Below are 26,393 nucleotides of genomic sequence, written 5' to 3' on the forward strand. Positions count from 1 at the left end.
GACGGGACGGGGTAGGCGGAACATCCCGGCTCCCCCTTCCCCGTGGCCCGCTTAACCCGCGGCTGCCCGCCCGGAGCCAGGTGAGCCGGGCCGGGCCGGGCCGCGCCGAGAGGCTCCCGGTGCCCGCGGGCGCTGCCGCTTCCAGCGGAGGGAATGCGGACACCGGGAACTCCCCGCGGCGGGGAGGGGGCGGATGGGGGCCCGCCGGCCGTGTGTCCTGCCGGCTATGAGCCTGCGATTTCAGGAGCAGGAGGTCCTCTTTGGAACAGGGGGTTTGTCCCCCGCTCCCTCTCCATCAGCTTCCTCCCCACCTCCTCGCTGCATCGGGGAGCAGCAGAAGGAGCGTGGTCGGGCTTGCGTTCCCCAGGATTTCCCTTTGAATCCCACTCCCGGAGAGGCCGGGACGCCGCCTCGCAGCGATAAGGGTTGTCCTGAGATGTCTGTCTTTGAGACGGACCTGTTTCCTTTGTGTCTAGCACGTATGTTTGTTCACAGAGAAACCCACCCAAACTCTTAGCCCTTGAATTCTGCTGTAGAATTTTTTGTTTTTGTTGCTTTTTCTTCTCCTCGGGGCGTGGTTTTTAGTACTTGGGAAGCTTCGGCTGAAGCAATATGTCCAGCTTTGCGGGTGATATTCAAAACAGAGGGATGTGAATGAGCATTTTAAGGAGGGTAAAAATACCAGCACAGTTATACCAGCCTGTATTTTCACACTGCACATAGCCCCTTTGCATCTCTATTGACTTATTTTTAATACAGGTTACGGAAAGACAAAATCAGCTCTTTCTAAAAACTGTTGCAGATACTTGCTCCCCCCACTCCCCAGGCCTTGCACCTGCAGAAAGGAGGAAATAAAATCTCTATGCACTCTGCAGGATTTCAGCTTTTGAGGCATCCATGACAGAGGTCAGGGTGTTTCAGTTGATTTTCTATTGGTCAGGATTCCCATCTGCCGTGGTTCTGCTTTTAAGTTGTATCTATGCTGTAATTTTTAAAAGCAATTACCCAAATTTATATATTGACACACTCATATACTTTTTAGAAGCATTTGATATTTTGGAAACTAGTATTTATGCTTCAGTTCCAGATGCATGTATTTGGAAGTCAGATATAGATATAGATATATTAGGCATATATAATTCTATAGATTATACTAGATAATATATATTAGATAGTATGTATTATCTAATATCTAATTATCTGATTATCTATGAGAATTTGCAGGGGTTAAGTAATTTTGACTGTTAATTATTAGCAAAGCCATGGCTTTTCATTACCATTTTTTACTTCTAAGTTTACAAAAATATAATTCTTGTTACTTGCATTTCTACTGCAGGAAACAAACTCAAGAGGATGAAGCCCAACAAAGGAAAGACTTTAACTAGAGAGAGAGACTATGTGTACAAATTCAGTGCTGGAAATGAACATTTGGTGCTTACAGTGCCTCTCAAATTCCCTGTGCAAGAGAACATCAGTCATTTGCATGGACGTCTGATGGTTCTGCACAACCTGCCATGCTTTATAGAAAATGGTATGAACTGATTTCTTAAATTAATCTCATGTATCCTTGTCCACAAGTGTCTTACAGCTTGCTTTAACAAACCAAAACACTGGAACAGTGTTTACAGAATTGGTTTTTAAACAGCAAAACATCAGAGAAAATTATTGTCAGTGCTAGCAAGTGCTAGCAAGAAAAAGGTGAAAAAATTTACTTCCAGGTTTCCTGGGTGATTACTGATGTGTTCTGTTGATGGACCATTTTCTTCTTGTTGTAATAGACCTGAAAGAATCTCTCAGTAAATTTGTAGAAGAGGAAACTATAAAAGATTATGACAGAGAAGCTGAAGTGGCTCTGGAAGCAGTGAAATCGGGAAAAGTAGACATCAATCAGCTGGCAGAAACTTGGGCTAAAGCTTATAAAGAGGTAAGATTAAGGCTGGAAATTTAATGTTCAAGGCTTGCTTTGTGAGAATATGTGTGTGTGTGCAATCACAGTTGTGAGGATGAAATATTACACTAAAATTCACTGCAATTCTTGCAGTTCTTTTATTTTTATCTGAAAGTAAGCATCAAGTCTTCATCCTCCAAGTTCTTGGGTTTTTCTTGAGTTTAATAGAGTAAGATAGAAAATGGAGAGGCAAACATTTGTTCATTTAATAGTTGATACGCAAACAAAAAATAGGCATAAGGCTTATAGTGGCTTAGAATTAAAGCAAGAGGTAATGAATCCTATCCTAAATATCAGTATCAGCAATTAAGGCTGGAAGGAGAAAGTGTACAATTGAGAGAGACTTTTCAGTTCATTTTTTGGGTTCATATGACTATTTCCCATTATTTAGGAAAGATAAGGCTTTAGTTGGAATATTGTCTCCAGTTTCACATGGGATCTTAAAAATAGTGGAGTGCAAAAGAGCTGGAGGAGTCCTAGTGAAGAGAAAAAAAGAATGACAAACCTGCAGTATTTGAGGAAAAGTTTATAGGAATGAATTTGCTTCTCATGAAATAGAGAAAAATGTGAAAAAATCCGTAAAAAGCTTTCAAAACTGGTGTTCTTGGGCCATTCTTTGTTCAATAAAAATAGCTTTTCTTAAATCAGTGTTTTTGATCAAATTCTTAGTGACATCAGAGGTTAGTCATCCTTACTAGCAAAGCATTTTTGTTTGCACAGCTGGTGTTTTGGGCCTTATCTAAAATTCATCAGGTGCAAATATTATTGTGGATATTGCTGTTCTTTCCAAGCTGGTGTTGCGTGAAAATTGGTAATTTCTCATTGTAGTCCAAGCCTTAATGATTCTGACCTTAGTTGCTTTGAAAGAGGAAAAATGGGAAAGGAGAAAATTGAAAGCTAAAGTAGAATGCAGAAAGCTTAAATGAGGGAGGATGCTTTATGTATGGTAAAGGCTGTGTGTGGGCCCCATGGTTTTACCCCACCATTATGTCCTAAGAGGTATCTTATCCTTTAAAATCTCCCACATTTTCTTTAGACAACGTTAGAACATGCCAAACCTGAAGAAACCAGCTGGGATGAAGATTTTGCAGATGTTTATCATGATCTGATCCATTCTCCAGCTTCTGAAATGCTGTTAAACCTGGAACACAATTATTTTGTTAGCATCTCAGAATTAATAAGTGAAAGGGACGTGGAACTGAAAAAACTACGTGAAAGGTATTACTTTTTCTTATTATTTAGGTTTTCTTCTCTCTTATTAAATAGGGATGCCTGCCACTGGGTGTGTGAACTCATAGAACAACATGTGTAGCTTGTATTTGTTTGTGTAAACCCAAAGTCACACAACACTTGGCTGGCACAAGAGTATGTAGAGATTCATCAAGGGGGAATGGCTTGAAGTGGAAATTTAGATTGGATATTAGGAAAAAATGCTATACTGAGGGTGTAGTGAGGCCCTCGCACAGGTTGCCCAGCCATAGGTGGCTGCCTCATCCCTAGAAGTGTCCAAGGCCAGTTTGGATGGGGCTCTGAGCAATCTGGTCTCGTGGAAGGTGTCCTGGCCCATGGCAGGGAATTCTCATGGGTTGGAATGAAATGAACATTCATGTCCTCTCCAGCCCAAACCATTCTGTTATTCTATGATGTCATTAGGGTCAGCTACCTTACATTACTTTGGTGGCCTTCTATTTTTTTCAGTGTCTGAGGAGAATATAAGTTTTAATTTCCAGGAAGTGTTGATTTTGAGTCGCAAGTTCTGGAATAAGCTTGCATAGCTGCAGGTGGCTGCTTAATCCACAAGAGGGAACACGTTGAATGTGGATTTTTCTTTCTGTGTCAGAGTAATTTCAGTAGCTCTGTTTTAGCATTCTGAATGGCAGTATTCTTCTTGAGCTGTGTGTGTTTAAGCTTAAGTTAGACAGTGCCTAATCAGTTCATACTATGGTTTCTTCTGGACTGAATTGTACATGTTTCTAGTTTGGGGGTCAATGTTGCCAGTAAGGTGTTAGCAGATCTTTTTGCTGCTCATTTCCTCTTCTCAAGCATGCATACAGAGGAAAGATCTGTATTGTTGTAGAGCTCAGGTGCGATGTAGTTGTGTATAGACTCTGCTGGAAGTTATATCTCTATCACATTTATCTATTTCTCACATCCCTGTGTTGGTGGCAGTTGAGACTGTCCCAAATGAGGGTAAGTGGTGTTCTGGTTAAACACAGGACCTGACTTGAATCCCTGACCTTTACCTTCAGTTTGTTTGGTGGATTTTTGTTGCTAAATCTGTGACTGTTCGTTCTGTCAGTAACAAACAACCAGGTTTGTTGTTGTATCACAGCAAAGGGTGTTCTGCTACCAGTCTTCTGAAATCTGTGTTTTCTTCTCTTTCAGGCAAGGGGCTGAAATGGATAAGGTGATGCAGGAGCTTGGGAAGTCACTGACTGACCAGGATGTGAATTCCTTAGCAGCTCAGCATTTTGAGTCCCAGCAGGTAAATAAAATATGTCATGCATATGCACATCACCTTATAAAGACCAGCCACACCACTCAAATTATCACTCCTCTTGTCAGGATTTGGAGAACAAATGGACCAATGAATTGAAGCAGACTACTGCTATCCAGAAGCAGGAATATCAGGAGTGGGTGATAAAGCTTCATCAGGACCTAAAGAATCCCAACAACAGCTCAGTCAGGTATTTAATTCCTCTGTGATGCTTAATTCCATCTGAAATAACTCAAAGAATTTGAATTTACATAATCTTTTAAATATGATACTTTAGTCCTATTTATTATGATAATATCTATAAATAATTTACACTGGATAATCAAAGCATATCAAAGGCAAGTAGACCATCATAAATAAATATGTATAATTTTAGGATTTTCTTCATTGTGTGATGTTAAAATCTCTGTGTACCAAAAAGTGTCGTAATACACTAAAGTACAGCTTGACATGAGTGGAATTTCCTCCTATTTTTCCTTTCTTTCCTATGTCTGTCTTTAACACCGTTTCACAAGGTTTTCTATTTCTGTTACCACCTAAGTATGTTCTGGAGAATAATGGTACTCTAAAAAATGGTAACAATGGTTTGAATTAACAAACCTCTTTTCTTTTTCTATGTGTATGTCACTGGATGGCTAAAAAATTGAATTTTTTTAAGTGTGAATGCTTGTGGAGAGAGTTGAATGAGAAGCTTTCCTCTGTTTGAGGAAATGGCAGGGAAATTAGAATTTGTAAATTGGTTTGGATCCTTATTCTTTATCACTAGTACATTGCTACTTGGCAGTTGAAATCAGTAGAATTGCTTGCAAGTTTATAAGATTTTTGGAGGTGAGGTACTTTGAAAACAGGTAAACTTTTCACTAATGCTGAAACAATTTGGAGAAATGCTGATGTTCTTTCATGTATTAGGAACAGTATTTGTTGTATCAACCAGACAGTTGAATTTAGAGAAGAAAAATAAAACTGATACCTGAAATGTTTCCTGGTAGTTTGAACACTGTGGAACATTTGATAAGGTGGTTTTTAATCTCCCATTTTGTGTGGGAAGAAGAAAATAAATGCTTATGTAATAACTTCATAAATAATGTTTTGGCTGCTGTAAATAGGCTGAGGAGAATTATTTCTGTTTTCTTTTTATTCCTACATTCTTACTATGTTATAACTAGGTGTTGTGACTTGTTTTTATTCCTCAGTCTTGGAATGCTTTACAAATGGGCCAAGTAATGTAAATCTAACAGTAGAGTCTCTTCCTGCTGCCAGGAAGGTAAAGGTGAAACCTCACAAGTGGAGCTCGTGCTCATAGGTTTGGTCTCCTGGTTTCCACAGATCAGCTGAGAAAACTTGGGATAACTTTCCCAAAGTTGTTGGTCTTGAATAAAAGTTAGGATTAACTTTTTGGCACTTTTCTCATTATTTCAGTGATGAAATTAAAGTTCAGCCCAGCCAGCTGAGGGAATCTGTGGAAGGAAATGGAAGAATCTATGAAGAGCAAAGGCTATTAGAAGAAAGCTTTACTATTCACTTAGGTAAGTGGAGTAAACCAAATAACAGCTGGTAATAAGTAATGTATCCAAGGCATGTATTATTTACAGTATTTAACTCTCAGTGTGTATAATCCATAGTTTGGAATTGTTTTGTGTTTGTTCTTTACATGTGTAAGAGAACAGCGTAAACATATCAAGCAATATCTGAAATAGGTGGAAATCTTAATGGTAACCATTCTAGAAACAAATTTCTATCGATTTTGGTTGGGTGACTCATGTAAAAAAGCACAGCAACAGCAAAACATGTTGCCTAAAAATGATGCTTCAACGTTTCTTACGTTAGGTAGAAAAATGTGTTTATGAAATTTTCTTCATTGATCAGTTGAAAGCAGAATAGATACTTGCAATTTGTATTTTTTGTTTGTGTGCTAGAGTCTTCTTGTGCTGTTTTGACCATGTTATGTTGTGCAGGAGTGCACAACAAGTTTAGGTTACTTAAAAAATTACCTGCAAAGGCATTAGCCAAAGCAGGTTTGATACAAATTTGCAAAAGAGAAGAAAAATTCAAAGGCAATGTTCACTCTAGGTAGATAAAACACAGAGGAAAATTGGATTTTAACCAAATCTGAAATGATTTAGGCAGAGATGAGCAGGCAGCAGCAATCGTTCCAGTATCACAAGCTTGGGAATTTGCAAGCTCTGAGAGGCATCTCTGTCAGAGGGAGATGCTGGTGCAGCTGCTGTGGCACAGGAAAGCTCCAAGGACATCCCTTAGGACCACTGTCCATAGAGTCATTAGATGGTTGCCTTGAGTCATTTGGAAAATGTTCATCCTCAGGTTGAACTGCTGGAGTTTCCAAAACTCCAAAACCCTCGGGCCATGGGTCAGGTAGGGGATGTTTCCAGGCTGTCAGGATCTGACTGATGATCCCTTCCCCTCCATGCAGCTCCCACTTCAGCCATGCAGCAGTTCCTGGGATGGCCAAGGGATTCCTCAGTAACCAGCTCATTGCACAAATGCTAAGGCCTAGCAGGAGTTCCTTGTGGAGTGGTTCTGGGGAGGGTGGGGATGGATACATCACCACACATCAGTATTTCATCCCTAGCCCTGCAATATTCCTCAGGAAGAATTTCTTCACAGAAAGGGTTGGAAGGGGCTGCCCAGGGAGGTTTGGAGTCCCCATCCCTGGAGAGGTCCAAGGAATGCCTGGACATGGCGCTCAGTGCTCTGGACTGGTGACAAGGTGGGGATTTGGCACAGGTTGGACTTGATTTTGGAAATCTTTTCCAACCTTAATAATTCTGTGATTCTGCAATGGGAACAAGACTCATTTCAGGCATGGACAAGCATCACTTTGTGAAAACACCGCATTTTTATTGCTACTTTTCAAATTGCTGATGTGTCTGTAAAACTGAATGTGTGGCTAGGAACTTGCTCTGGGTGTTACACCCTTACAGACCTTTAGGGAAGCACTTTGTGCCCTTGCATTTCAATCCCAGTCCTGAGTTTAGTCTTCCACTGGGATTAAGCCACGTGTGCTCTGTGCAGGAGCTCAGCTGAAGACCATGCACAACCTGAGGCTGCTGAGAGCTGATATGTTGGATTTCTGCAAACACAAGCGCAACCACCGCAGTGGGGTGAAGCTGCATAGGCTTCAGACTGCAATGTCCCTCTACTCAACTTCCCTCTGTGGCCTGGTGTTACTGGTGGATAACAGGATCAGCTCATACAGCGGAATCAAAAGAGGTGAGCCTTCTAATGGGAGGTATCATGTCAGGGAAAATTAATAAAATAATAAATTAGAATAAAATCTTGCTGTTTTCTCTCACAAAAAAAAAAAAGTCCAATTAAAATTCAGTGGAGGCACTTATGCTTTGGATGTGGTATTGCAAAAATATATATCAATGAGGATGGGGGATAGTGTTGTGCTGTTATCTCTCATCTCTTCCCTACATTTTGTGTCTGAGTAGCAAACAATATTGAAGAGGACCCCTCAATATTCATTTAGACAAATTTATTATAGGAGTTTCTAACTCTTTAATACCAGATTATCACACTGAAACCTATACCTATTTGCAAAAATGGAAAAGAAATATGTCTAGATTTTAAAGTGATAGTAAATATATAAAAATACCATGTGCTTTTGATACTCTGAATTCCATTAAAAATAAGCAATAGGAATATGACTTCCCTACTCCTGGAAAGTTTGATTAATTGCCATTTTAAGTGCATGTCTTTTGAGTAAGTGGGCACTGTGATGGTGTTTTCTATCAAGGTTAACCAATGAAAATTCTGTTTATTCCTGTTTGACTTTCCCACCTCCATCTTGAAGTTTAATACCAAAGTACTCACACTTGTCTTTTTTTGACTGTTACTTGTCATTATTCTTGCATGCCTTGAAAAAAAATGTACTGTGGTTGGTTGATATTTCCTGGAAACAGTTGGAATCAGGCTTGTAGCAAGGAGAGGGAAATGTACCGGGAAAACTGCAGTTGAATTTGTGCTGTTGATGGTTTCCAAGATGTTTAATTGTAATAGTATTGTTCTGTACTTGTACTTATCTTGCAGGTACTCTTTCAACTGTTTAAATATTTAAATGAATAACAAAAGGAAAAAAATCTGGCTTTATGCTAAATTTTATGTGATGAGAGAAGGCAGACATTTAAATAATGCTGTTAAACACAAAATTGCATCTTCTAGCCACCAACTAGATCCTGCAGCCACAGTAGAGGGGAAAGTATGGGACCATGTCACAGTCTGTCAAATATAATCCTCAAGAAAATAAAATAAATTTTGGAAGAGGAATCCAGTAGGGCTTTATCTGCTTTTGGAGAGTTTGCCTTTATAGCTGGATTTACTTGATCAGTAGAGTAGAATTACATAATGTTACTGAACACAACCTCAGGACATGCATTTCAATCTTATTTTTTTCCTAGATTTCGCAACCGTTTGCCAAGAATGCACGGATTTCCATTTTCCTGGAATCCAAGAACAACTTGAAATTGTCCAGAAGGTTGTACTTAAGGCCAGAGCACAGCGTAGCAGCAAGACAAAAAGACACCACGGTCAGTGACAACCAAAATTACCTTCCTTGAAATAGAACAGTGGTCAGCTGGATGTTTGTGGGCAGGGCAGAGTTGATGCCACTCTTCTGCAGTTATTTCATCTGTTAAATAGAATGTTTGCATTCATCAAGAAACTCTGCATGAAATTCACAGAGAGAATGTGATGTTCAGGTGGTGTCTTTGCTGCTCCTTTAAAAGGAATCAACATGTAAAAATCACATTTTAGCAGCATGGGAAGTACATCAGGCTATTCTGCTTTCCTAAACTGCCTGTGGCAGCACAAACTTTATCTGTCTTTAACTTTTTATTGCCATTTACATTTAAATCTTTAATAATTGCAGAAAAGGAGTTTACGACTTTCCCCCCTTCCTTTAAATTGAATGCTGGAAACCAAATAGCAAATTGCCTAAATGTGTATTTAGCTTTTTAGTGCTGACCAGAGCTTTGGGAATGGCTTTCCTTGCAGTTGTGTTTGCAAATGGCTGGGCAATGCTCTGACCACATGGTGTTTAGACAGCGCAATTGTACATCTTGAAACTTTGTTTTCCTGATGCATTTAAATGGCTTATGCCATTTAAATGCATCAGGAGTATGAACAAATATGAGTACCCAGAAAAACAAGTTCCTGCATATTTCTGCATCTCAAGGGAAATGGTGAAAGCTGGTTTTATGCTGCTGATTTATGTAAATTTGGAACAAATTTGTTTTAATTTATTACATTATTTTAAAAGTAAGAGCAAGATACTGTGTGGTTGTGGGGGCAACTTCCAAAGTTTTATTTTATGTCTGAGAATATCGTGCTTGTTTTTGTCCAAATGAAGAGATAGAATAGAATGGTATGTAAGAAGGGCAGTAATTTGAGGTAGAATTCAGTTTGAGGTGTGTTGAAGGCAGCAAAAACACTTTTACCCATCCCCCTTGCATTTTGGGGATTTTATGGTAAGTTCAGTGTCAAAATTCAAACCAAATATCAGTACATGAACCTTTTCACACCCAAGTGTAATTAATAGAGGATATGATTAATACTTGTTCCTTGTGTTGATATACAGAAAACAAAATCAGTGGGAATGAAGATAAATTAAAGAACATCGAACGAAACCAGTCAAACATTTTGCCGGGTGAGTTGTTTGGCATTGATCCCCTCTTCCTGAAGCAAATTGTGTTTCATACATCCACATTTTTAGCTCTAAAGTCAGAATATAAATTATAAACTGAACCCAAGCTGACCTCAATCAGAGGAGAAGGATGTTCCTGTGGCTGAGGCAGAGAACTGGGTGTCAGGACATCTGGTTTCTATTCCCAGCTTTGCCACCCCATCATATGGCATGGGGCAAATAACTTCTCTTTACCTAAAATTTCCTTTTGAAATTTGAGGGTGAAAAAAAAATCTATGATCATCTTGGGGAAAAGGTGAAACTACAATACTAGCAGCTAATTTTATTTTTGAAAATGGCTATATGTATATCACTGCTGTGGTACAGAAAAGCATTTTTGGGTGGATTTTTTAGCTTTGAGAAGTCCCTCTCTCGGGGAAAGTATCTTCTATGTACATTGTGATGTTTAGTAAGGAAAGCTGCTGTGAAATTTGAAGATTAATATGCAGTTGGAGGGGGGAGGAATTAAGTCCATACAACCCATGATTGAGCGAGGGCTTATCAAAATTGATTTCATGACTGTCTTAAATATTGTTAGTGGGAGTGGATTAGAAATCAACTTGGACCAGATAAATCCAGGTGTGTCTTGCAGCAGTGGCCTGTCTGTTGCTGCTCGTAGATGGTCACTGCTGGGGATTCCTGCCTCCTTAGCAGTCATCCAGAAGGAGTGCAGACCCATTCTGCAGCTGTTCCAGTTCAAAGAAAGGATCTTAACTTCAGTGGCCGGTGGGAATAGGTGTGAAAGAATTTGTTGACTGAAATTTATTTGTTGACTGAAATTTATTTGTTGACTGAAACAGTAGGGGCACTACACACCTGCTCTTACCTTGACTGTAGACTTTAGATCTCCGGTGCAAAGGAATGATAGAAAGACCTGGATTTCACTGCCTCTCACCTTTGCTAAATGAATACCAAGTCTAAAAATACACCCAACAAGATGTCTTGGTTACTTTTTTTCAAGCAACTCTGTAACTCACCTTCTCAGTACTCTGAATTATTTTAAATTCTAATGGTCACTGATCCCTTTGTGTTCCAGTGCCATATCTCAGTTGTTACATAACCCACTATCTTTTTCCACAGGCTCTGTGCATCCTTTATTTGAACCCATCCTTTTTTTGGCCTTTCCGCCTCCCACATCTGTCTGCAATTCCGTGCTTGCATTGTGTATTTTGAGTATTGTACCTCCTCTGGGTTTGTTTTTCTGTTTCGTGCTATATAGAGATCATATCCTGTACTGGCACTGTTATGGTTTATTACACACATGTGGCCATGATGCTAGTGGAACCCATCAAAGCAGTGGAGAGATGGAGTGTGGGATGGATGTAAAACAGTGACAGTCCAAGAGACTTTAGATCTCCTGTGTTTGTCCTCATCTCTGCTCTCCTCATCTCTGTACATTTGTATTTGCCTTTTATCTTTCTTACATTGCCAAACAATTGGATTTCAGTGCAGATCACTACCATGATTTCTTGCCTTTCTCGTTTGCCTTATTGTGCAGGAGAGTTCTACATCACACGGCACTCAAACCTCTCAGAAATCCACGTTGCCTTTCACCTGTGCGTGGATGACAACGTCAGGTCTGTGAACGTGACCGCTCGGGACCCGGCCATCATGGGGCTCAGGAACATCCTCAAGGTCTGCTGCACACACGACATCACCACCATCAGCATTCCCCTCCTGCTGGTGCATGAAATGTCAGAAGTAAGTAAATGGAAACATTTAGGCTGATTTTATATCCTTGGATTTTTTGCAAAGGATGTGTTTCATGCTGATTAAGGCCAAATGGGATGGTTTTTCTCACTCACAGGCTTCTGCCGTACCACATGGCACTTGTATCTACATGGTGACCCAAATTAAGGAGCTGGACCAATTAAAAACATCTCAGCCAGCTGAATCACTTGAAGTTTTTACTCCCACCCCTCTTGGACAATTCCTGGATCCAGCTCACTGCAGTTGTACAAGTATTAATAAAAGATGGGACTACACAGCTGGAAGCTCTTGCTTAGAAACTGTGCCTTCAGAGTTGCTGATGCAGTACTGATACCTGATCCCCACTTTTAATTATCATTAGCTGTAAAACATTAAGTTTTGGGATCAGCTGCACTGGCAAAGCTTGGCTTAGAGTTCTGTAAATCTAAGATTCACCTTTACCTTCTGTAAATCTCCTACCTCTTCAGCCCTACACAGGAGCAACCAAATTTCACCTTCACTTTGACCTGTCTCCTCCTTCACTGCCTAATTTCTGTCCGTTTCCTCTCTTAAGTCCCCTCAAATACTGGCTGGGCAAGAGGCAGCGTATTGCTGATGTTCTTTGTGTTCTTCCTTAGTGTGCTGAGTTTTGTATTTTCTTCTGCAGTGGGACTCTGATGTAGGGCTTGTCTCTCAATCAGCTGTAATATTTCTCAGTGCACAGAAATTTAAAACTATTGGCAGCCTCTTTTCTCTGTCACACCTGGCTCACAGAGAAGGGGTGGGAAGGCAGGGAAAGAAGCAATGGGCAGGGAGTGCAGCCATATGCCTCATATCCTGAAGAGCTGGAAGGTCTGTAAACCTAAAGAAATGAGAAAAAGAAGATAATTCTGTCATTCATGCAGGGATATCAGTAATAATTACAGTCTGTTTGAGGTTTTCTGTTTTTAAATAGCCCTTTGATTTTTCACTTGTAAATTCAGTATTGACTTTCCTTCGTGGAAAGTGGCTGACTCACAGCAAGATAAATGCTCACCAGTGGATTACCTTTAACAGTGACTGGTTTTATAACAGAGTTTGACTGGAACACAGAGTAGAAGTGATCCTTTTTTGCAGGATCAGGGTCTATTATCATTAAAAGCAAGCAATTATAGAGGTAAAAACATCCAATAATGAAGCTTCTAAATGATGTATTTCCATACATGAAAGCAGGCTTTTAGGAACAGATGAGATTATTTCTCAAATTTTTCATCTCTTGTACTGGGACCTCTTTTTTGAGCAATGCAAGTACAAATGCAAGTAACCAACATGCAGGACAGCAGCCTGGGTCACTCATGGGACCCAGTTACTGTGTTCCAGAAATTTATTCACTATATTGACCTTTTTCTTAATCAGGGTGCCACCTGATTATATTCTTCGGGTTCTTGTTTCCTTTAAACCTGGTTAGTTTTAGCTTCTTTTTGCATATCTGTTTACTACAAATAAAGCACACGACCAGGTATCCAACATGCCTTGAGATGTGTGAAACTGAAGAATTATCTTCTTGTCTAGTGCTGGATTCTTAAAAAGTCCTGGTAGAACAATTTACCTTTTGCATTAAGCTGCAAGTCTTTGCAGAATAAGCAGAAGGTGAGCTGGATGGTCAGTGTGCGTTTAGGCACAACTGCTTTGTGTGACTTGCGTTAGCAGCTTGCTTATTACAGTGCTTGGCAGCTGGCTGACCTGATTTGAAACACACAAATCTGTAACTCCTTGTTGAGGGAAAAGTGAATAATGACAGATTTCTGAAAGTTACCCTGAACTCTGTGCCTTTGGCAGCCGCAGTTCTGACTCTGCATTTACCACCTACAGAAGAACATTTTTGTGAGGTGGTTAACCAGGAGCCCAGCTGCAGAGATGTTTCCATGCTTCCTGAGACAGGCATTCATTAGTAGTGTTCTCTGTGCTTTTCCCAAAGGTTTTCTCCTAATGCAGATGGAAGAGTGTTTATAACCTCACAAAAGTAATCACAGTATTACAGACTACTTCGAGTTGGAAGGGACACATAAAGCTCATCCTGTCCCATCACCTGCCATGGGCAGGGACACCTTCCACTGTCCCAGCTTGCTCTGAACCTCATCCAGCCTTTCCTGGAATATTTCCAAGGATGGAGCAGCCACAGCTTCTCTGGGCAACCTGTGCCAGGGCCTCACAACCCTCACAGGGAACAATTTCTTCCTCATATCCAATCTAAACCCACTCTTTGTCAGTTTGACTGTATTGATATCAATGAAGACATTAGATTGCATTATTATTCTATGATGAGAAAAAAAATCAAGAATTCTGTTTTCCTTTGTTTTGTATGGCAAGAACAACCAAAACAGATTTCTCTGGTCTGATCATTAAGTTAAATGAAGCAAAGAAACTGGATTTGATTCCTGAGAAGGGCAAAAGCAGGCAAGTTTGATTTCAGGACAAGTGAGGTGTTACTGTGTGATCTCTGGAATCTGCTGTAAACTGGGGAATGAAATGGCTCTAACGGCATGGCATTGCTAAAAATGCCAGAGTTGGCACTCTCCCTTGGTAGTTTCAACATTGTTGTTGTCCACGCAGCAACAGTGACAAAAATGTGAGTCTTCAGTGATCTCAGTCCAGTTATTTCTATTACCATAACCTAAGAAAAAAATGTTTTTATAAAAAGTAGAGGTGAAAAGAATGTAAGCTGTGTAACAAATATTTATGAACATATGTTATGTCCATAGAGAGGTTACTGATGGGTGTATTGACCTCAAATGTTTCTCATCTGAGTTTCCTGCCTTTAAATTTATATCTGCTGTTCCAGTGTTTAGGATTTGCACAGATGCACTGTGAGTTAAACACCTTGCTAATTTGTACTGAAATTACCCATTGAAATTTGGTTTGAAATATTTTTCCCACATGATGTATGTGAACTTTATTTCTTAATTACCTGATTATGACATGGTTCTGCAAAGGCCTAAGCCCTAAGCAGCCCCATGTAGTAAGCCTGTCACAAATTAAATGAAAATAAAATCAAAAGGATTGCAGCATATCTTTCTAATCAGTGAAGCTAGTCTACCCTCCCTCCCCTTTTTTTCTAAATCGGTTGAAGAAATCTTAATTTGACAAAACGATTGCATCCTAAAAAGGGTTGAAGTATCTCTGCTAGTGAAAAACACCCAAAGTTCCAGGTGGAAGTTTTTTTAACTTTTTTGAATGCTATTATCCAAAACTCCCTCTAGGAGGTTGGCTATTTGCTTTTTTACTTTCTTATGTCCTTCTGTGTATTTTGAATTGGTGCTTAGCTGATCCTCCATCATTTCCACACCAGAGAAAACTGTTAACGTGGTGAATTCATGAGAACTTACATTTGAAAAGATGGATTAGAATTGTATCACTACTATGTCATTTTCAGATCTTGTGGTTTGCATGGAGCAACATTCTGTTATTTCCCTGAGTGCCCAAAAAATTTAACCTCTCTGTTCCTCTAAAATAGTCCAAGGAATGGTGTCATATCCTGCTGTGTTGATCAGTCCTTGTGTGGCTCAGTTCCCATCACTGATTGCTCAAGGTGCTCCTGAGAGAGAACTTCTCTTCTTAGTCACTTGTTTTTTACTAAGCCAAAGCAGTAACCAAAATCAACAATAAACCTTATTTGTGACAGAAAGCACACATGGGCAGACAAGTTATAATAAACACCAAGTGTTGCTTCCAGAATGTTTAAAATTTAAAAAGTCAAAAAGCAACCACAAAAAAAAAAAGTACAAACCCAGACTTGTCCAGCACTGTTCTGTCTGATTAATGTGGTGTATACCCTAAAAGCAGCACATAGGGATGCAGTGATTTACATAATGAAAACTTTATGAAAAGATATTTCAAACTTACCATGTTTTTAATATACAGTGTATTCTGGGGGGATGGCAGGACATCCTCCCACCTAGGGAGAAACTTTGGCTTTCAGTGGTTGTTTAATGAAGCCACATATTCAGTTTATCAGTTGTGTTATCAGTTGGCATTCTTAGATCACCTTGCCTCTCAAATGACTTTTTCTAATCCTGAAATTAAGCTTTTTGATAAGAACAGATTGCACTGTGTGTTTGACATTGCAAAATAGAGACTGGCTGTAGTGAATAGAAAACTATGTCAAGCTTAAGTTTGATAAGGTACTTAGAATGATAAATTGGTTTCCACATCTATATTCCTGTATTCAGACTAGAAAGTGCTCATCTTCATGATGAGGAGTACAGCAGAAAAAAACAGATACTGTTTTCTTCTTTCTGAGAAGTGTTTGCAGTGAGTCATTTTGTCTCTGGTAGAATTACACCATTATGGTGTAATTTGCTTTGTAGCATACAGCCAAAAGATATTTCATGAACTTTAAACTTAAATTATTTAGCTCAGTGGTTGTAGCCATATCTTAAACCACTATGGTTTTCATGTCATGTTTTGCTATTTAACTTTAGGTAAGGATTTGCTGGCTGTTGCTATCTGAAACACCCTCATCAGATGAGAATTAATTTTGCTTGTTCTCACTTTTACTATAAATGCATCTTAAGGAAGAAGGGCTTCTTCCAATTCCAGTATTAGAGAGGTTTTACTGAAGGTTGTGGGTATGCCAAGAAACTTTAAACAAAATCAAGAACAGATAAGAGTCATCATTGTGCTCCACGATGCACATAAGATGTGGTCAGGAGCCTGCCTTTGATTTGCTGATGCATGAACCTGACAATTATCAGTTGAATATTAGATGTTTTCTGGAGCTCCACAGGGGAATTCAACAGCCCAGTTTCCAGTGAGATTGACAGCAGCATTTTTGTTTAACATCTCAACTTAAAAATGTATAATATTGTTCTGACACTGCCTCTCCTAGCAATAAGGAGTGGTGGTGCTTTTATGGTCACCTGTAACTTGTGTACACCTTTCTAGAATGTTCTGAAAACTAGGTCCCAAATGCTGCTTGAAAATCATGTACTAGGACAAAAAATATATTGTTTTTAATAATTTCCCTGCTATTCTTGCTGGTTAGGTCTGTGGGGCATTGAGGCTTTTTATTTCTTCCTTTTAGGAGATGACCATTCCATGGTGCCTGAAGAGGGCAGAGCTCGTGTTCAAGTGTGTCAAAGGTATGGGAGTGGAGCTCCAGTGGGATCTGGGGAGCCAGGCCAGAGCAGGGACACCAAGGGCATCAGAGGGATGGAGCAGCTCTGCTGGGAGGAAAGGCTGAGGGAACAATTGGGATTGTTCAGCCTGGGGAAGAGAAGGCTTTGGGGTGACCTCATTGTGGCCTTGCAGTGCCTGAAGGGAACCCACAGGAAAGATGGAGAGAGACTCTTGACAAAGGCCTGGAGTGACAGGACAAGGGGAAATGGCTTCACACTGACAGCAGGTTTAGGCTGGATATTAGGAAAAACTAGTCCTCATGACTCAACGTGGTTTTCTGTCTTTCCAAGTGGTGTTTTTACTTTCTGCATTTTTGTGTGCTGCACCTAAATAGTTGAGCCAGTCACTTTCAACCACCTGCTTGAGGAATCTCTTCCTATAGCAATTGACTTTCAGTAGTTCACAATGGATATGTCATCTACATCATCCACTTCTAGTAAACAGTTATTTTTCTGAGTGTCCTTATATGCCGTAAGAGGATTCCTGTGGCCTTTGGTATTTCAGCACTTGAGCAATAAGTGAGTGCTGAGCTTTATCCCTATAGAATCATCATAGAATCATAGCATTGTGTGGGTTAGAAGGCACCTTAAAGATTCCAGCCCCCTGCCATCGGTAGAGACACATTCCACTGCTTGCTCACTTACAGGGATGGAGCAGCCACAGCTTCTCTGGGCAACCTGGGCCAGGGCCTCACCCCCCTCAGAGGGAACAATTTCTTCCTCATATACAATCTAAACCTGCTCTCTGTCAGTGTGAAGCCATTCCCCCCTTGTCCTGTCACTTCAGGCCCTTGTCAAGAGTCTCTCTCCATCTTTCCTGTGGGTTCCCTTCAGGCACTGTAAGGCACCAATGAGGTCACTCCTGTTTCTCAGTGAAAGGAAACCATGGAAAGAACTCCTGACACATTATTTAACTCATGACACACTTCTGCTGTGTATCACTGTGCTGCACAGTAGGACCGATTGTTCTGCAGAACTCCTCATAAGATTTTTCTACATTTCATTCAGATTGCCTAAGTCTGATTTAAATGCAGTTGAGGACATCCCTCATTAAGGCAGTTCAAACCCTACTTGTGTATGAAAACTCCCTCACTGCCTGCTCATGCTTTAACTGCTGGGGAGTACAGGTAATCCAGACAGTGTCAATGCTGTTTTTTTAGGTTTCATGATGGAAATGGCCTCATGGGATGGAGGAATTTCTCGGACTGTACAATTCCTGGTACCACAGGTAGGTGAAACCAGAGTCATATCCAGCCTAGGAGACTGCTGGTAAAAAGTCGCATGTCAGCAGATCTGGTGATGGCTTTTTTGCTATTGCCTGCCCTTTTTGAGTGAGTTTAAATTAATCAATTTGGTTTTGTTTCCTTTCCTATAAAAAAGGAGTAAAAATGGATTTATAATTTTTGAATACCCAGTGGTATTTTCTGAGAGGATGCTAAAATTTCAAACTGGGACGTTCACCTTTACAAATGGTGAATGCATCACCTTTGAAAGAGAGACTTTTTTGATGTTAATTACTCTGATGGTCTAATCTTGCATTACATAACTTGAGTTGTTTTTTAGTCATATTGTCTTTAGTCATATTGTCTAACAACATGGAAAGCTGCAGTGCAGAAAGTTCAGTCATGCTTCCACAAAAACATTAATTACTTCAGGTATTTGAAGTTAGTTCTAACTTAGACTCTGAAATTATTTAATTTGAAGTTCTAGCTGATCTTCAGAAACAGGAAGATATCCAAAGATGGCCAGAACAAAGTTTGTTCTAAAAAGCAGTAAAAGTCAAGTTATGTTAGGAAAGGAGTAACATGTATTTCTTGACAAAGTAGAAAGCTGCTGAGCAAGGAGGAAGCCACAAATAAATTCCTAAGTTGAATCTAGTCCTGAAATGCAGAGAGCAGGAGTCCTGTAGATAACAAGCAGCCCTGTCCTGCTTGTGTTTGGCAGAAATAATCAATCCCTGGAACAAGAAATCTTCTGGAAATGGATATGTGGATATGTCACATAAATACACAGCCAGTATTTTTAGGTCAATCAAAAGATTGACTGGATTCAGTAGAATTGTAACACACGGTTTGAAAATTATTTTTGTTGTCTTCTGAACAGCAGCAATTCTCTTAAATACCAAGAAATAAAGTTCAGAGAGACTTAATTCTTCCAAACTACAAAAAGCCAAAGCTTACCTGGTGTTGGGTTTTTCTTTCAGACAATTTCTGAGGAGATGTTTTACCAGCTGAGTAACATGCTGCCACAGATCTTCAGAGTATCCTCCACACTGACTCTGACCTCCAAGCACTGATTTCTATGGGGCACTAACCTGTATCCTGTTGGCAGAGGATGAGATTAAGGAGAATCTGGACTAGAATGTCTCTTTCCTGTGGACTGATGACCCCAAAGTGGCATTTGTTTCAATTTCAAGAATTGTGTTGTAATAAAAGATAAATGTTGTCTGTACTTGGCTGGTAGCAGCTGGTTTTTGCCTCTTGCTCTGTTTCAGCACAGGATTGATAATCAATTCCTCACCTTTATGTGAAAGACATTCAATATAACTTGTATGAAATCGACAGAAATATATAGTTAATTCTCATACATTGGTAGTAGCAGTAAGAGCTTATGCTAGGAATGGGGTCTTCTGGCTTCTACAAACATTTCCTGAATTTTCTCAGTGGCTTTTAAAATAATATGGAGCACATCAGATGTTTCCTTAGAATAACCAATGGAGTTTGTCATAGTGACCATAGAATAAAATGTATTAGTGCCTCGTTTTACTGCTACAAAATGAAAGACTTGAATCAAACATTTACCCTGTTGCATTTTGTAGATTGTGGAAGTGGTTTTTTTAAAAAAAATCTAAATAATATACACTTGTGACAATAATTAGAAATTTTAAAGAAGTATTTCTTCCTTTTTTTTTTTTTTTTATTTTGTTTGGGTTTTGCTTTTTTTCCAGACTTCACATTGACAAGCTTATCATATGAACAACTTCACAGGAAAATGTGAACACTGAAAATGTTGAACTAGTGTTCGAATAAAAGGTGAACACTAAAATGCTCTGGACCCTGTTATACAGATAAAATTTGCTGCTTATTAATTATTAACATTTTATGACTAATGAGAAATGCCAGGGAGAGAGCTCAAGATGCAGCTATGAAATTTTTTGGGACAATCTTGAATCCAGTCCAAAAAAACGCAACCAAACCACCCTCTGCATCCCAGTGATGGGGGATAAAGGGGACACTGGGAACTGCTTTTCCCCCATCATGGACAATCTTGGAACTCAGCTGTGGACCCAGGAGCTGGAAGCAGCCCTTCCATGGCCTCAGGGAAAGTCCTGTCTGGAACTGGGAATCTTGGGATTGCCAGAATCACTGGCTCACAGCAAAGCAGCTGTGGGGGTGAGGGTTCCAGTGGTGGGATTTCCAAACCCACAGTTCTGCTGTGTGGGAATCTTGGGGATCCTGGCAGACCTGGCTTTGAATCAGAAACCTCTTCCTATGTACTACTGAAATTCTGCACTGGAAACTGGAGAACCTGGAAGCCAGTTAAAACTCAAATTATTTTTTGTCTTCATAGTGATTTTTTAAAATGTTATTTAGCTTAATAAATGCAAAGATTGAAAAGCTCTGTTTTGGGGAAGCTCCATAATTTAAAATTCTCATGGAGAACCAAAGGAATATTCACCATTTAATGATGATTATAAAGTCACAGTGTAATTAACAGACTCAGCTTAGTATTTTTATCAAGTCTTGCATGCTGCAGGAAGCCATGTAAGTGACCCAGCAAACATCTCTTGCTGAACTGTCAAATACTTTCTTTTCCTCTGCCAGCAGCTTCTAAAGAAGAATCATGTAAGTAACATGACCTAATTTGGTGTTCTAGAAAAGAAGGATGTAAATTCCTCTAGAAGGAGCTGGATTAATCCTGTTACTCAGCTCATTTTACATTGCTGGCCTTAAACTGAAATCAAACTCTGGTCCCAGAAAAGCAAGTGGTCTAACATTATTCTGTCTGGGAAAGGTGTGGTGGCAGAACTAATCCTTTTTAGAGGTTAAAAGGTTTATCTGTGTGAAAAATATCTGTGTTATCTACTTACATTAGTTTTATACTTTCCTTCAGTCAGTAAATCTACCAACAAGGAGCACCAACAATTCTTGAGCAAATATCTTGCTTATACTTCTCAATTCTTTGGTAGTAAAAATTATGCCTGGTATTTTTGATAAAGCATGAAGACTCAATTTAGTAGCACTTGGATGAAACTGCCACTAATTTCTAGGAAAATAACTCAGCTTTTGCCTTTTACTTTTGAAATGTTTGTTTTCAGTCCTCAGCAGATTGCACCTAAAGTTGTCATCAGAAGAGCCAGCTGGTCTTTGATACTGAAATGAACGAACAAGCTCTAGTGATGAGGGTTTGGAAAATCAAAGTGGAAGGAATGTTATGGGAAAACTATTAATTCTGCTTGCTGAAGTGTGACCCTTGTGAATGCTGAATAAGCCTTACAAACAGAATCTTTGCCTGGAGGATCCATGACAGAGCATTTAATATTCCCATTTTTCATACCTGTTCTCAAGGAAGTGGTGATAACAGCAGATTTTTAGCTGTCTTTGGAGAAAAGCAGAATACAGAGATGGGCTGACCTAAACTGTACTTTCTGTTTGGTCTGTGCCTGGCAGCTGTAGAATACAGGGTGTGGTTTATGGTGTAAAGCCACCTTAGAAGTTCTGTTTCAGTCATGAAAAGCTATTCAAGATTAAGAGGAAAATGACTTAATGGGCATGAGGTTTTCTATTTGTATATGCAGTGCAGATTCCTTGGAAGGGTGACAGTATTTAATGCCTTGAAAATGTCATGTAAAATTATATGTGTGGCTTGAATCGAATAAAAAAAAATCCTGCCATGGGGAAAGGTGAGGAGCAAATACCATTGTTTAGCTTTTTTCGCTGGTTCACAGTGACCACTGTAAACTGCAGGTGCCCTTTACAGAGTCTGAACTGAGGTTATGGCAAGGGAAAAAAAAAAAAAAGCCAAGAGTCTGGATTTGTCAAGCATATAACTTAGTGCCCTTCGCCTCTTGTCACTGGTTCTGCAACCTGTGTCTGTTTTCTTCTGTGGGAACTGGTCACAAAGAGGAGGAGAAGAATGCAGACAATTAAATACAGGTATGTTGCAGCGGCCTCAGGGAGGCAAAGAGTTAACATTGTTCCACCCCAAACCCCTTGTGAAGGGCGGCCCAGGAGTTCTGATTGGGTTTGAGTCCCTGGGGGGTTCTCCCTTGCTGTGTTTCTAATGGTCCCTGACCCTGAACTCCACCCTCAAAGGTGTAAACCCTCGGGGGTTCTGTCCCTCAAAAACCCCTGCTGTGCCTCTGTTCGGGGCTCTCTGTTCTGGACCTGAGTTTGTTCTCATGCTGAATAAATGGTTTCATGAACCGGGAGCCCGTCTCGTTGGTGTTTCATGCTGGTCCCCAGAACCCTGCTGCTTCCCTGGACGAGATCCTGAGGTTGCAGGCTGCAACAAATGGTGGAGAATGCGGGCATCCAGGAGAACAGCAGGAGCGGCTCCATGGACACCTCGTAAGTCCCCGGCTGATGGCTTGAGAGCCGGTGAGACCCCCGCCTTGGAAAGGAGGACTCGAGAGTACCTGGCAGGGAGACTGGGTTGAGAGTGCCTCGGGCATGGGGGAAGTAAAGGGATTACGGAGGTGTGGGAGCCGAGACCAGACGCTGAGACAAGCACCTAACATCACCCAACGAGACGTATTATGGACGATATCAACATTATGGACGATTCTATTAACACTATGGACGATTATGGACGGTATGGATCTTCCGGTGGACTGTTTCTGTCTTCTGTGAAGTTCATTTTTTTTTTTTTTGGTGTATACCTTCCTGTACCTTCCCCTTTCCTCTGTTCCTAAGGGCAGGACAAAGGGTGAAAAAAAGCTAAGATGGCTCGGGGTTGCTGCCGTCTGCCCGCCGTTCCGTGTCCTCCTTCACCCCTGTCTTTCCATATTCCCCGTTCCCTGTCCGGGAAAGCCTGTCCCGGCCTCCCCCCCCCCATCCCAAGATGGCGCCGGCCACGCGGTCTGGGATCCCTGGTTTCCCGCCTTGCTCCTTCTTTTCCGGTCCCAAACCTCCCCTTCCCGAACCTCCCAGTAACTCCTGCTTCACTCCCACCCCTTTGTTCGGTGCTCCACCCCTGGGGGCTGTGCTTTGCCATCGTGGGCAACACCTCCTCTGGGGAAATCGAAACTGTAACCGAGCTCCGAAAGCCAGTGTTACACCGAGATCATCTAAAGAGGCGACGCCCACATGGGAGCCGGAGCCGAAGCTGGAGATCGAAGAATTCTGCCCCTCGTGAGAGGAGATCTAAGAGCTGCACCCTTCCTAACAAAGAATCCTAAACTGGAAGAGACTGAACAAAAAAAAATATTATGTTTGTATTAAGTACCATCACCGTTTAATTTGCCCGGCGTGGTCCAAGGTTTAAGTGTTTCTTTTTAATTTTGTTTTTTTTCTGTTTGCCTAATGTGTTTTGTGATTGAGCTATTGGTGTCCCACAAAGCAAAGTGGGTGCTCTGTGGAAGAGGTGAGATTTTAAGGTGTATGTTTGGAAACATTTTAAGCTCCTAATTAAAATTTGAAAAAAAAAAAAAAAAAAAAAAAAAAAAATAAAAAAGGAGCAGATGTTGCAGCGGCCTCAGGGAGGCAAAGAGTTAACATTGTTCCACCCCAAACCCCTTGTGAAGGGCGGCCCAGGAGTTCTGATTGGGTTTGAGTCCCTGGGGGGTTCTCCCTTGCTGTGTTTCTAATGGTCCCTGACCCTGAACTCCACCCTCAAAGGTGTAAACCCTCGGGGGTTCTGTCCCTCAAAAACCCCTGCTGTGCCTCTGTTCGGGGCTCTCTGTTCTGGACCTGAGTTTGTTCTCATGCTGAATAAATGGTTTCATGAACCGGGAGCCCGTCTCGTTGGTGTTTCATGCTGGTCCCCAGAACCCTGCTGCTTCCCTAGACGAGATCCTGAGGTTGCAGGCTGCAACACAGGTACAGACCTTGTCCTGGCCAGGTGCCTCTATCCTGCTGCAATGTCTGAAATGTCACTGTTAGAAGGTGGCACTGCCCAGACAGGTGGCAGTCGTACCTGAGGTCCTTTCTTCTGCAATAGTTCACTCTGTACAGCAAAATCTTAGTGATGAAAGAGTTATTTTATAACTTCCTGTTGTATGAGAAGTGAATGAAGCCACAGAAGGTGGTTATGGAGAGAGCATATAATGTAAGGGAGGAAATTACCTTACATTATGGAATGCTTTGGGTTGGAAGGGGCTTTAAAGAACATCCAGTTCCATCTGAGAGGATTGACATTGCATGTTCTAACCCAGTTCTGGTATTTCTGTGAGCTTAAAGGTTGATCAGATTATTGCATCTGTACCTCATTTTCCCCCCATTAGAGGAAAGTTTAATTTATGCTTGTGTAGTATTTTGAGCATTAGTCTTTCATGCCTCATTTACTGTTATTTTTTGCCAGTGCTATACCCAAAAATACAGAGCTATTCCCTGGTATTCACACCAGGTCAGCTGTGTAAAGAGATGCCTGTCCTCTTCTTGTATCCTCATGGAGCTCTCAGGACAGACCATCAGTGCTGCATAAAAATAAATTTATTACTTCATACTATATACTGGATGGGGTAGAAGTCAGTAGCAACCACAGGACTGTTGTCCTATGGGACCACAGAATTAGAAGACTATGTTATTATTATGTATAAGGACAAACAGTTTTACTTCTGGTTGCATAAGTTGAAGGGCTTGATTTTATGATATAATAGGATTTAAACACTAAGGTGTAATCATACCCCAACATCTAGAAGCAAGTTCTTTTGAAGATTATTCCTTGGAGGTTAGGCCAGATTCTGGGTAAAGAATGGTGGTTCATAGTTCTTTATTTCCTTCCCCACTTCTGTCAGAATAACCTGCAAAGGGAGAAAAACAACGTTCACCCTTTATAATAAAGGCTCCAAAAGAGAAAAGCCATGGAAATGAGTCAACTTAGGATGTGAAGTCAGTGTTGCGAGCTCTGCCAAGTGCAGCCTGGAAAGATGAGAGATCTTGAGCAAGCAAAACTTCCTCTGGGCACGCACTTTCCACATGACATGTTTTTTCAGTTGGGAAATGGCCTGTGGACTTCAGTTTGTCGTGCTCAGCTCTGGTCTCATTGGTCTTTTTCTCTGCTTTCAGGACAGACATAGAGCAGTATTTTCAACCAGCCCTGTGAAGGGCTGAGAAAAGGTGGAGAAATGTTCTCTGCTGGAGTAATTATCAATGCCCATAGGAAAAAAAAGTCACTGAACAGAACAAGGTTATTGTGTCATGTTTGTAACGCACACAGAAATATGAAGTATCTAGTATCAAATATTCTGTGTGACATAGAAAAACCTCTTAAAATCAGTGTTAAATCATGCAAGCATTCTGCATGGACTTGCACACAATGATGTGCTATATCTCACTTCTCAGAGGAGCCATGGTAAGTACTGACAACTTCCTGATGGCTGTTGCAGTTCACAGCTTCTTCTAAATCTTCATTCTAGTCACTGAGAATGCAGCAAAAAATACTAGGATAGAAAAGGCACCAATCTTGTGCAGTCTGTGGCCCACAGGATGTGATGTTAGTTTTGACTGTCATCCTGTTTTTTATTTTGGCATTCACCTTCTGCTCTGTGTGTTGCTCTTGTGAATTCAATGTCTATCAAGTTTTCTGAGTTACTCCAAAATTACAGAGATGTAACTGAGAGCAGAATTTGGCCTTGTGTGCCCTTCTAAGGGTGCTAAGTTGGAAGAGATACACACAGGGCGGCACTGGCTAAATAGCAACTGAAGGGGAATATGAAAACCATCTGTAAATATTTAAAGGATGCAAAGACTAAAGAGAAGGCGGGTTTGGACTGCATGTTCCATTAAGAGTTTCCATTTAACTAACAGAGATAAAACTAACAAAGGAAAATAGGGAAGATTTAGAGAAGCAATATTTCTGAAAACTTAGAAATCAGTCTCATAGTGTACAAATATTTCTCTGAGAATGGAGTGACAGCCACTGTGTCATTTTCAAGAAAACAACAGAATACAGCTATGCCTTTGTGGTATAAAGCACTCTTAAGCTGCCTGGGAGATGGCACAAGAGGGCTTCATGTCTGCCTTTCTGTCTGGTCAGCAGAAATGGATTGATTTCTCCCTCTGTTCCATCTTTGGGAAGCATGTGGATGACCATGTCGGTCCAGACAGATGTACTTCATCCACAATTGGCTTAATAAGTTTATTGATTTTATATCTGCAGAAAGGAGGATCTCATGGAGAAAAACTCTACATTTCTTCAAGAGATACCTTCCATGAAAGACAAAGCCTTGGGGGAAGA

At 40.6% G+C, this 26,393-nt stretch overlaps 1 protein-coding gene and 1 long non-coding RNA gene across 6 annotated transcripts in view; one reads left to right on the top strand and one right to left on the bottom strand.

Annotated features, from left to right (window-relative positions):
• Positions 1–19,335, top strand: LOC131592290 (protein C12orf4 homolog). Of its 3 annotated transcripts, none has more exons than XM_058863705.1 (14): positions 1–80; positions 1,337–1,531; positions 1,779–1,924; positions 2,985–3,166; positions 4,334–4,433; positions 4,514–4,635; positions 5,865–5,971; positions 7,479–7,676; positions 8,867–8,995; positions 10,045–10,113; positions 11,648–11,850; positions 16,901–16,958; positions 18,155–18,222; positions 19,198–19,335. In XM_058863705.1, the coding sequence occupies exons 2-14, from the start codon at positions 1,354–1,356 to the stop codon at positions 19,288–19,290; spliced, it is 1,653 nt and encodes a 550-aa protein (XP_058719688.1). In that variant the 5' UTR covers positions 1–80; positions 1,337–1,353; the 3' UTR covers positions 19,291–19,335. The 3 variants fall into 3 exon arrangements, with proteins under 3 accessions (XP_058719688.1, XP_058719687.1, XP_058719689.1); XM_058863704.1 differs by lacking the exon at positions 1–80 and adding an exon at positions 96–479; XM_058863706.1 differs by lacking the exon at positions 1–80 and adding an exon at positions 886–906.
• LOC131592302 (uncharacterized) overlaps positions 9,016–26,393 on the bottom strand; it is a 26,570-nt gene continuing 9,192 nt past the window's right edge. Inside the window, exons 2-4 of one of the 3 annotated variants that reach the window (XR_009280576.1) lie at positions 19,175–19,315; positions 11,704–11,826; positions 9,016–9,131 (exon numbers count right to left, since the gene is read on the bottom strand). This is a non-coding gene — a long non-coding RNA (uncharacterized LOC131592302). Of the gene's footprint in view, positions 9,185–11,703; positions 11,827–12,601; positions 12,701–19,174; positions 19,316–26,393 lie in introns of those variants that run through there. The other 2 variants (XR_009280578.1, XR_009280577.1) reach the window with 2 other exon arrangements.

This window comes from Poecile atricapillus, chromosome W (genome assembly GCF_030490865.1).
Source record: "Poecile atricapillus isolate bPoeAtr1 chromosome W, bPoeAtr1.hap1, whole genome shotgun sequence".
Taxonomy (NCBI): domain Eukaryota; kingdom Metazoa; phylum Chordata; class Aves; order Passeriformes; family Paridae; genus Poecile; species Poecile atricapillus.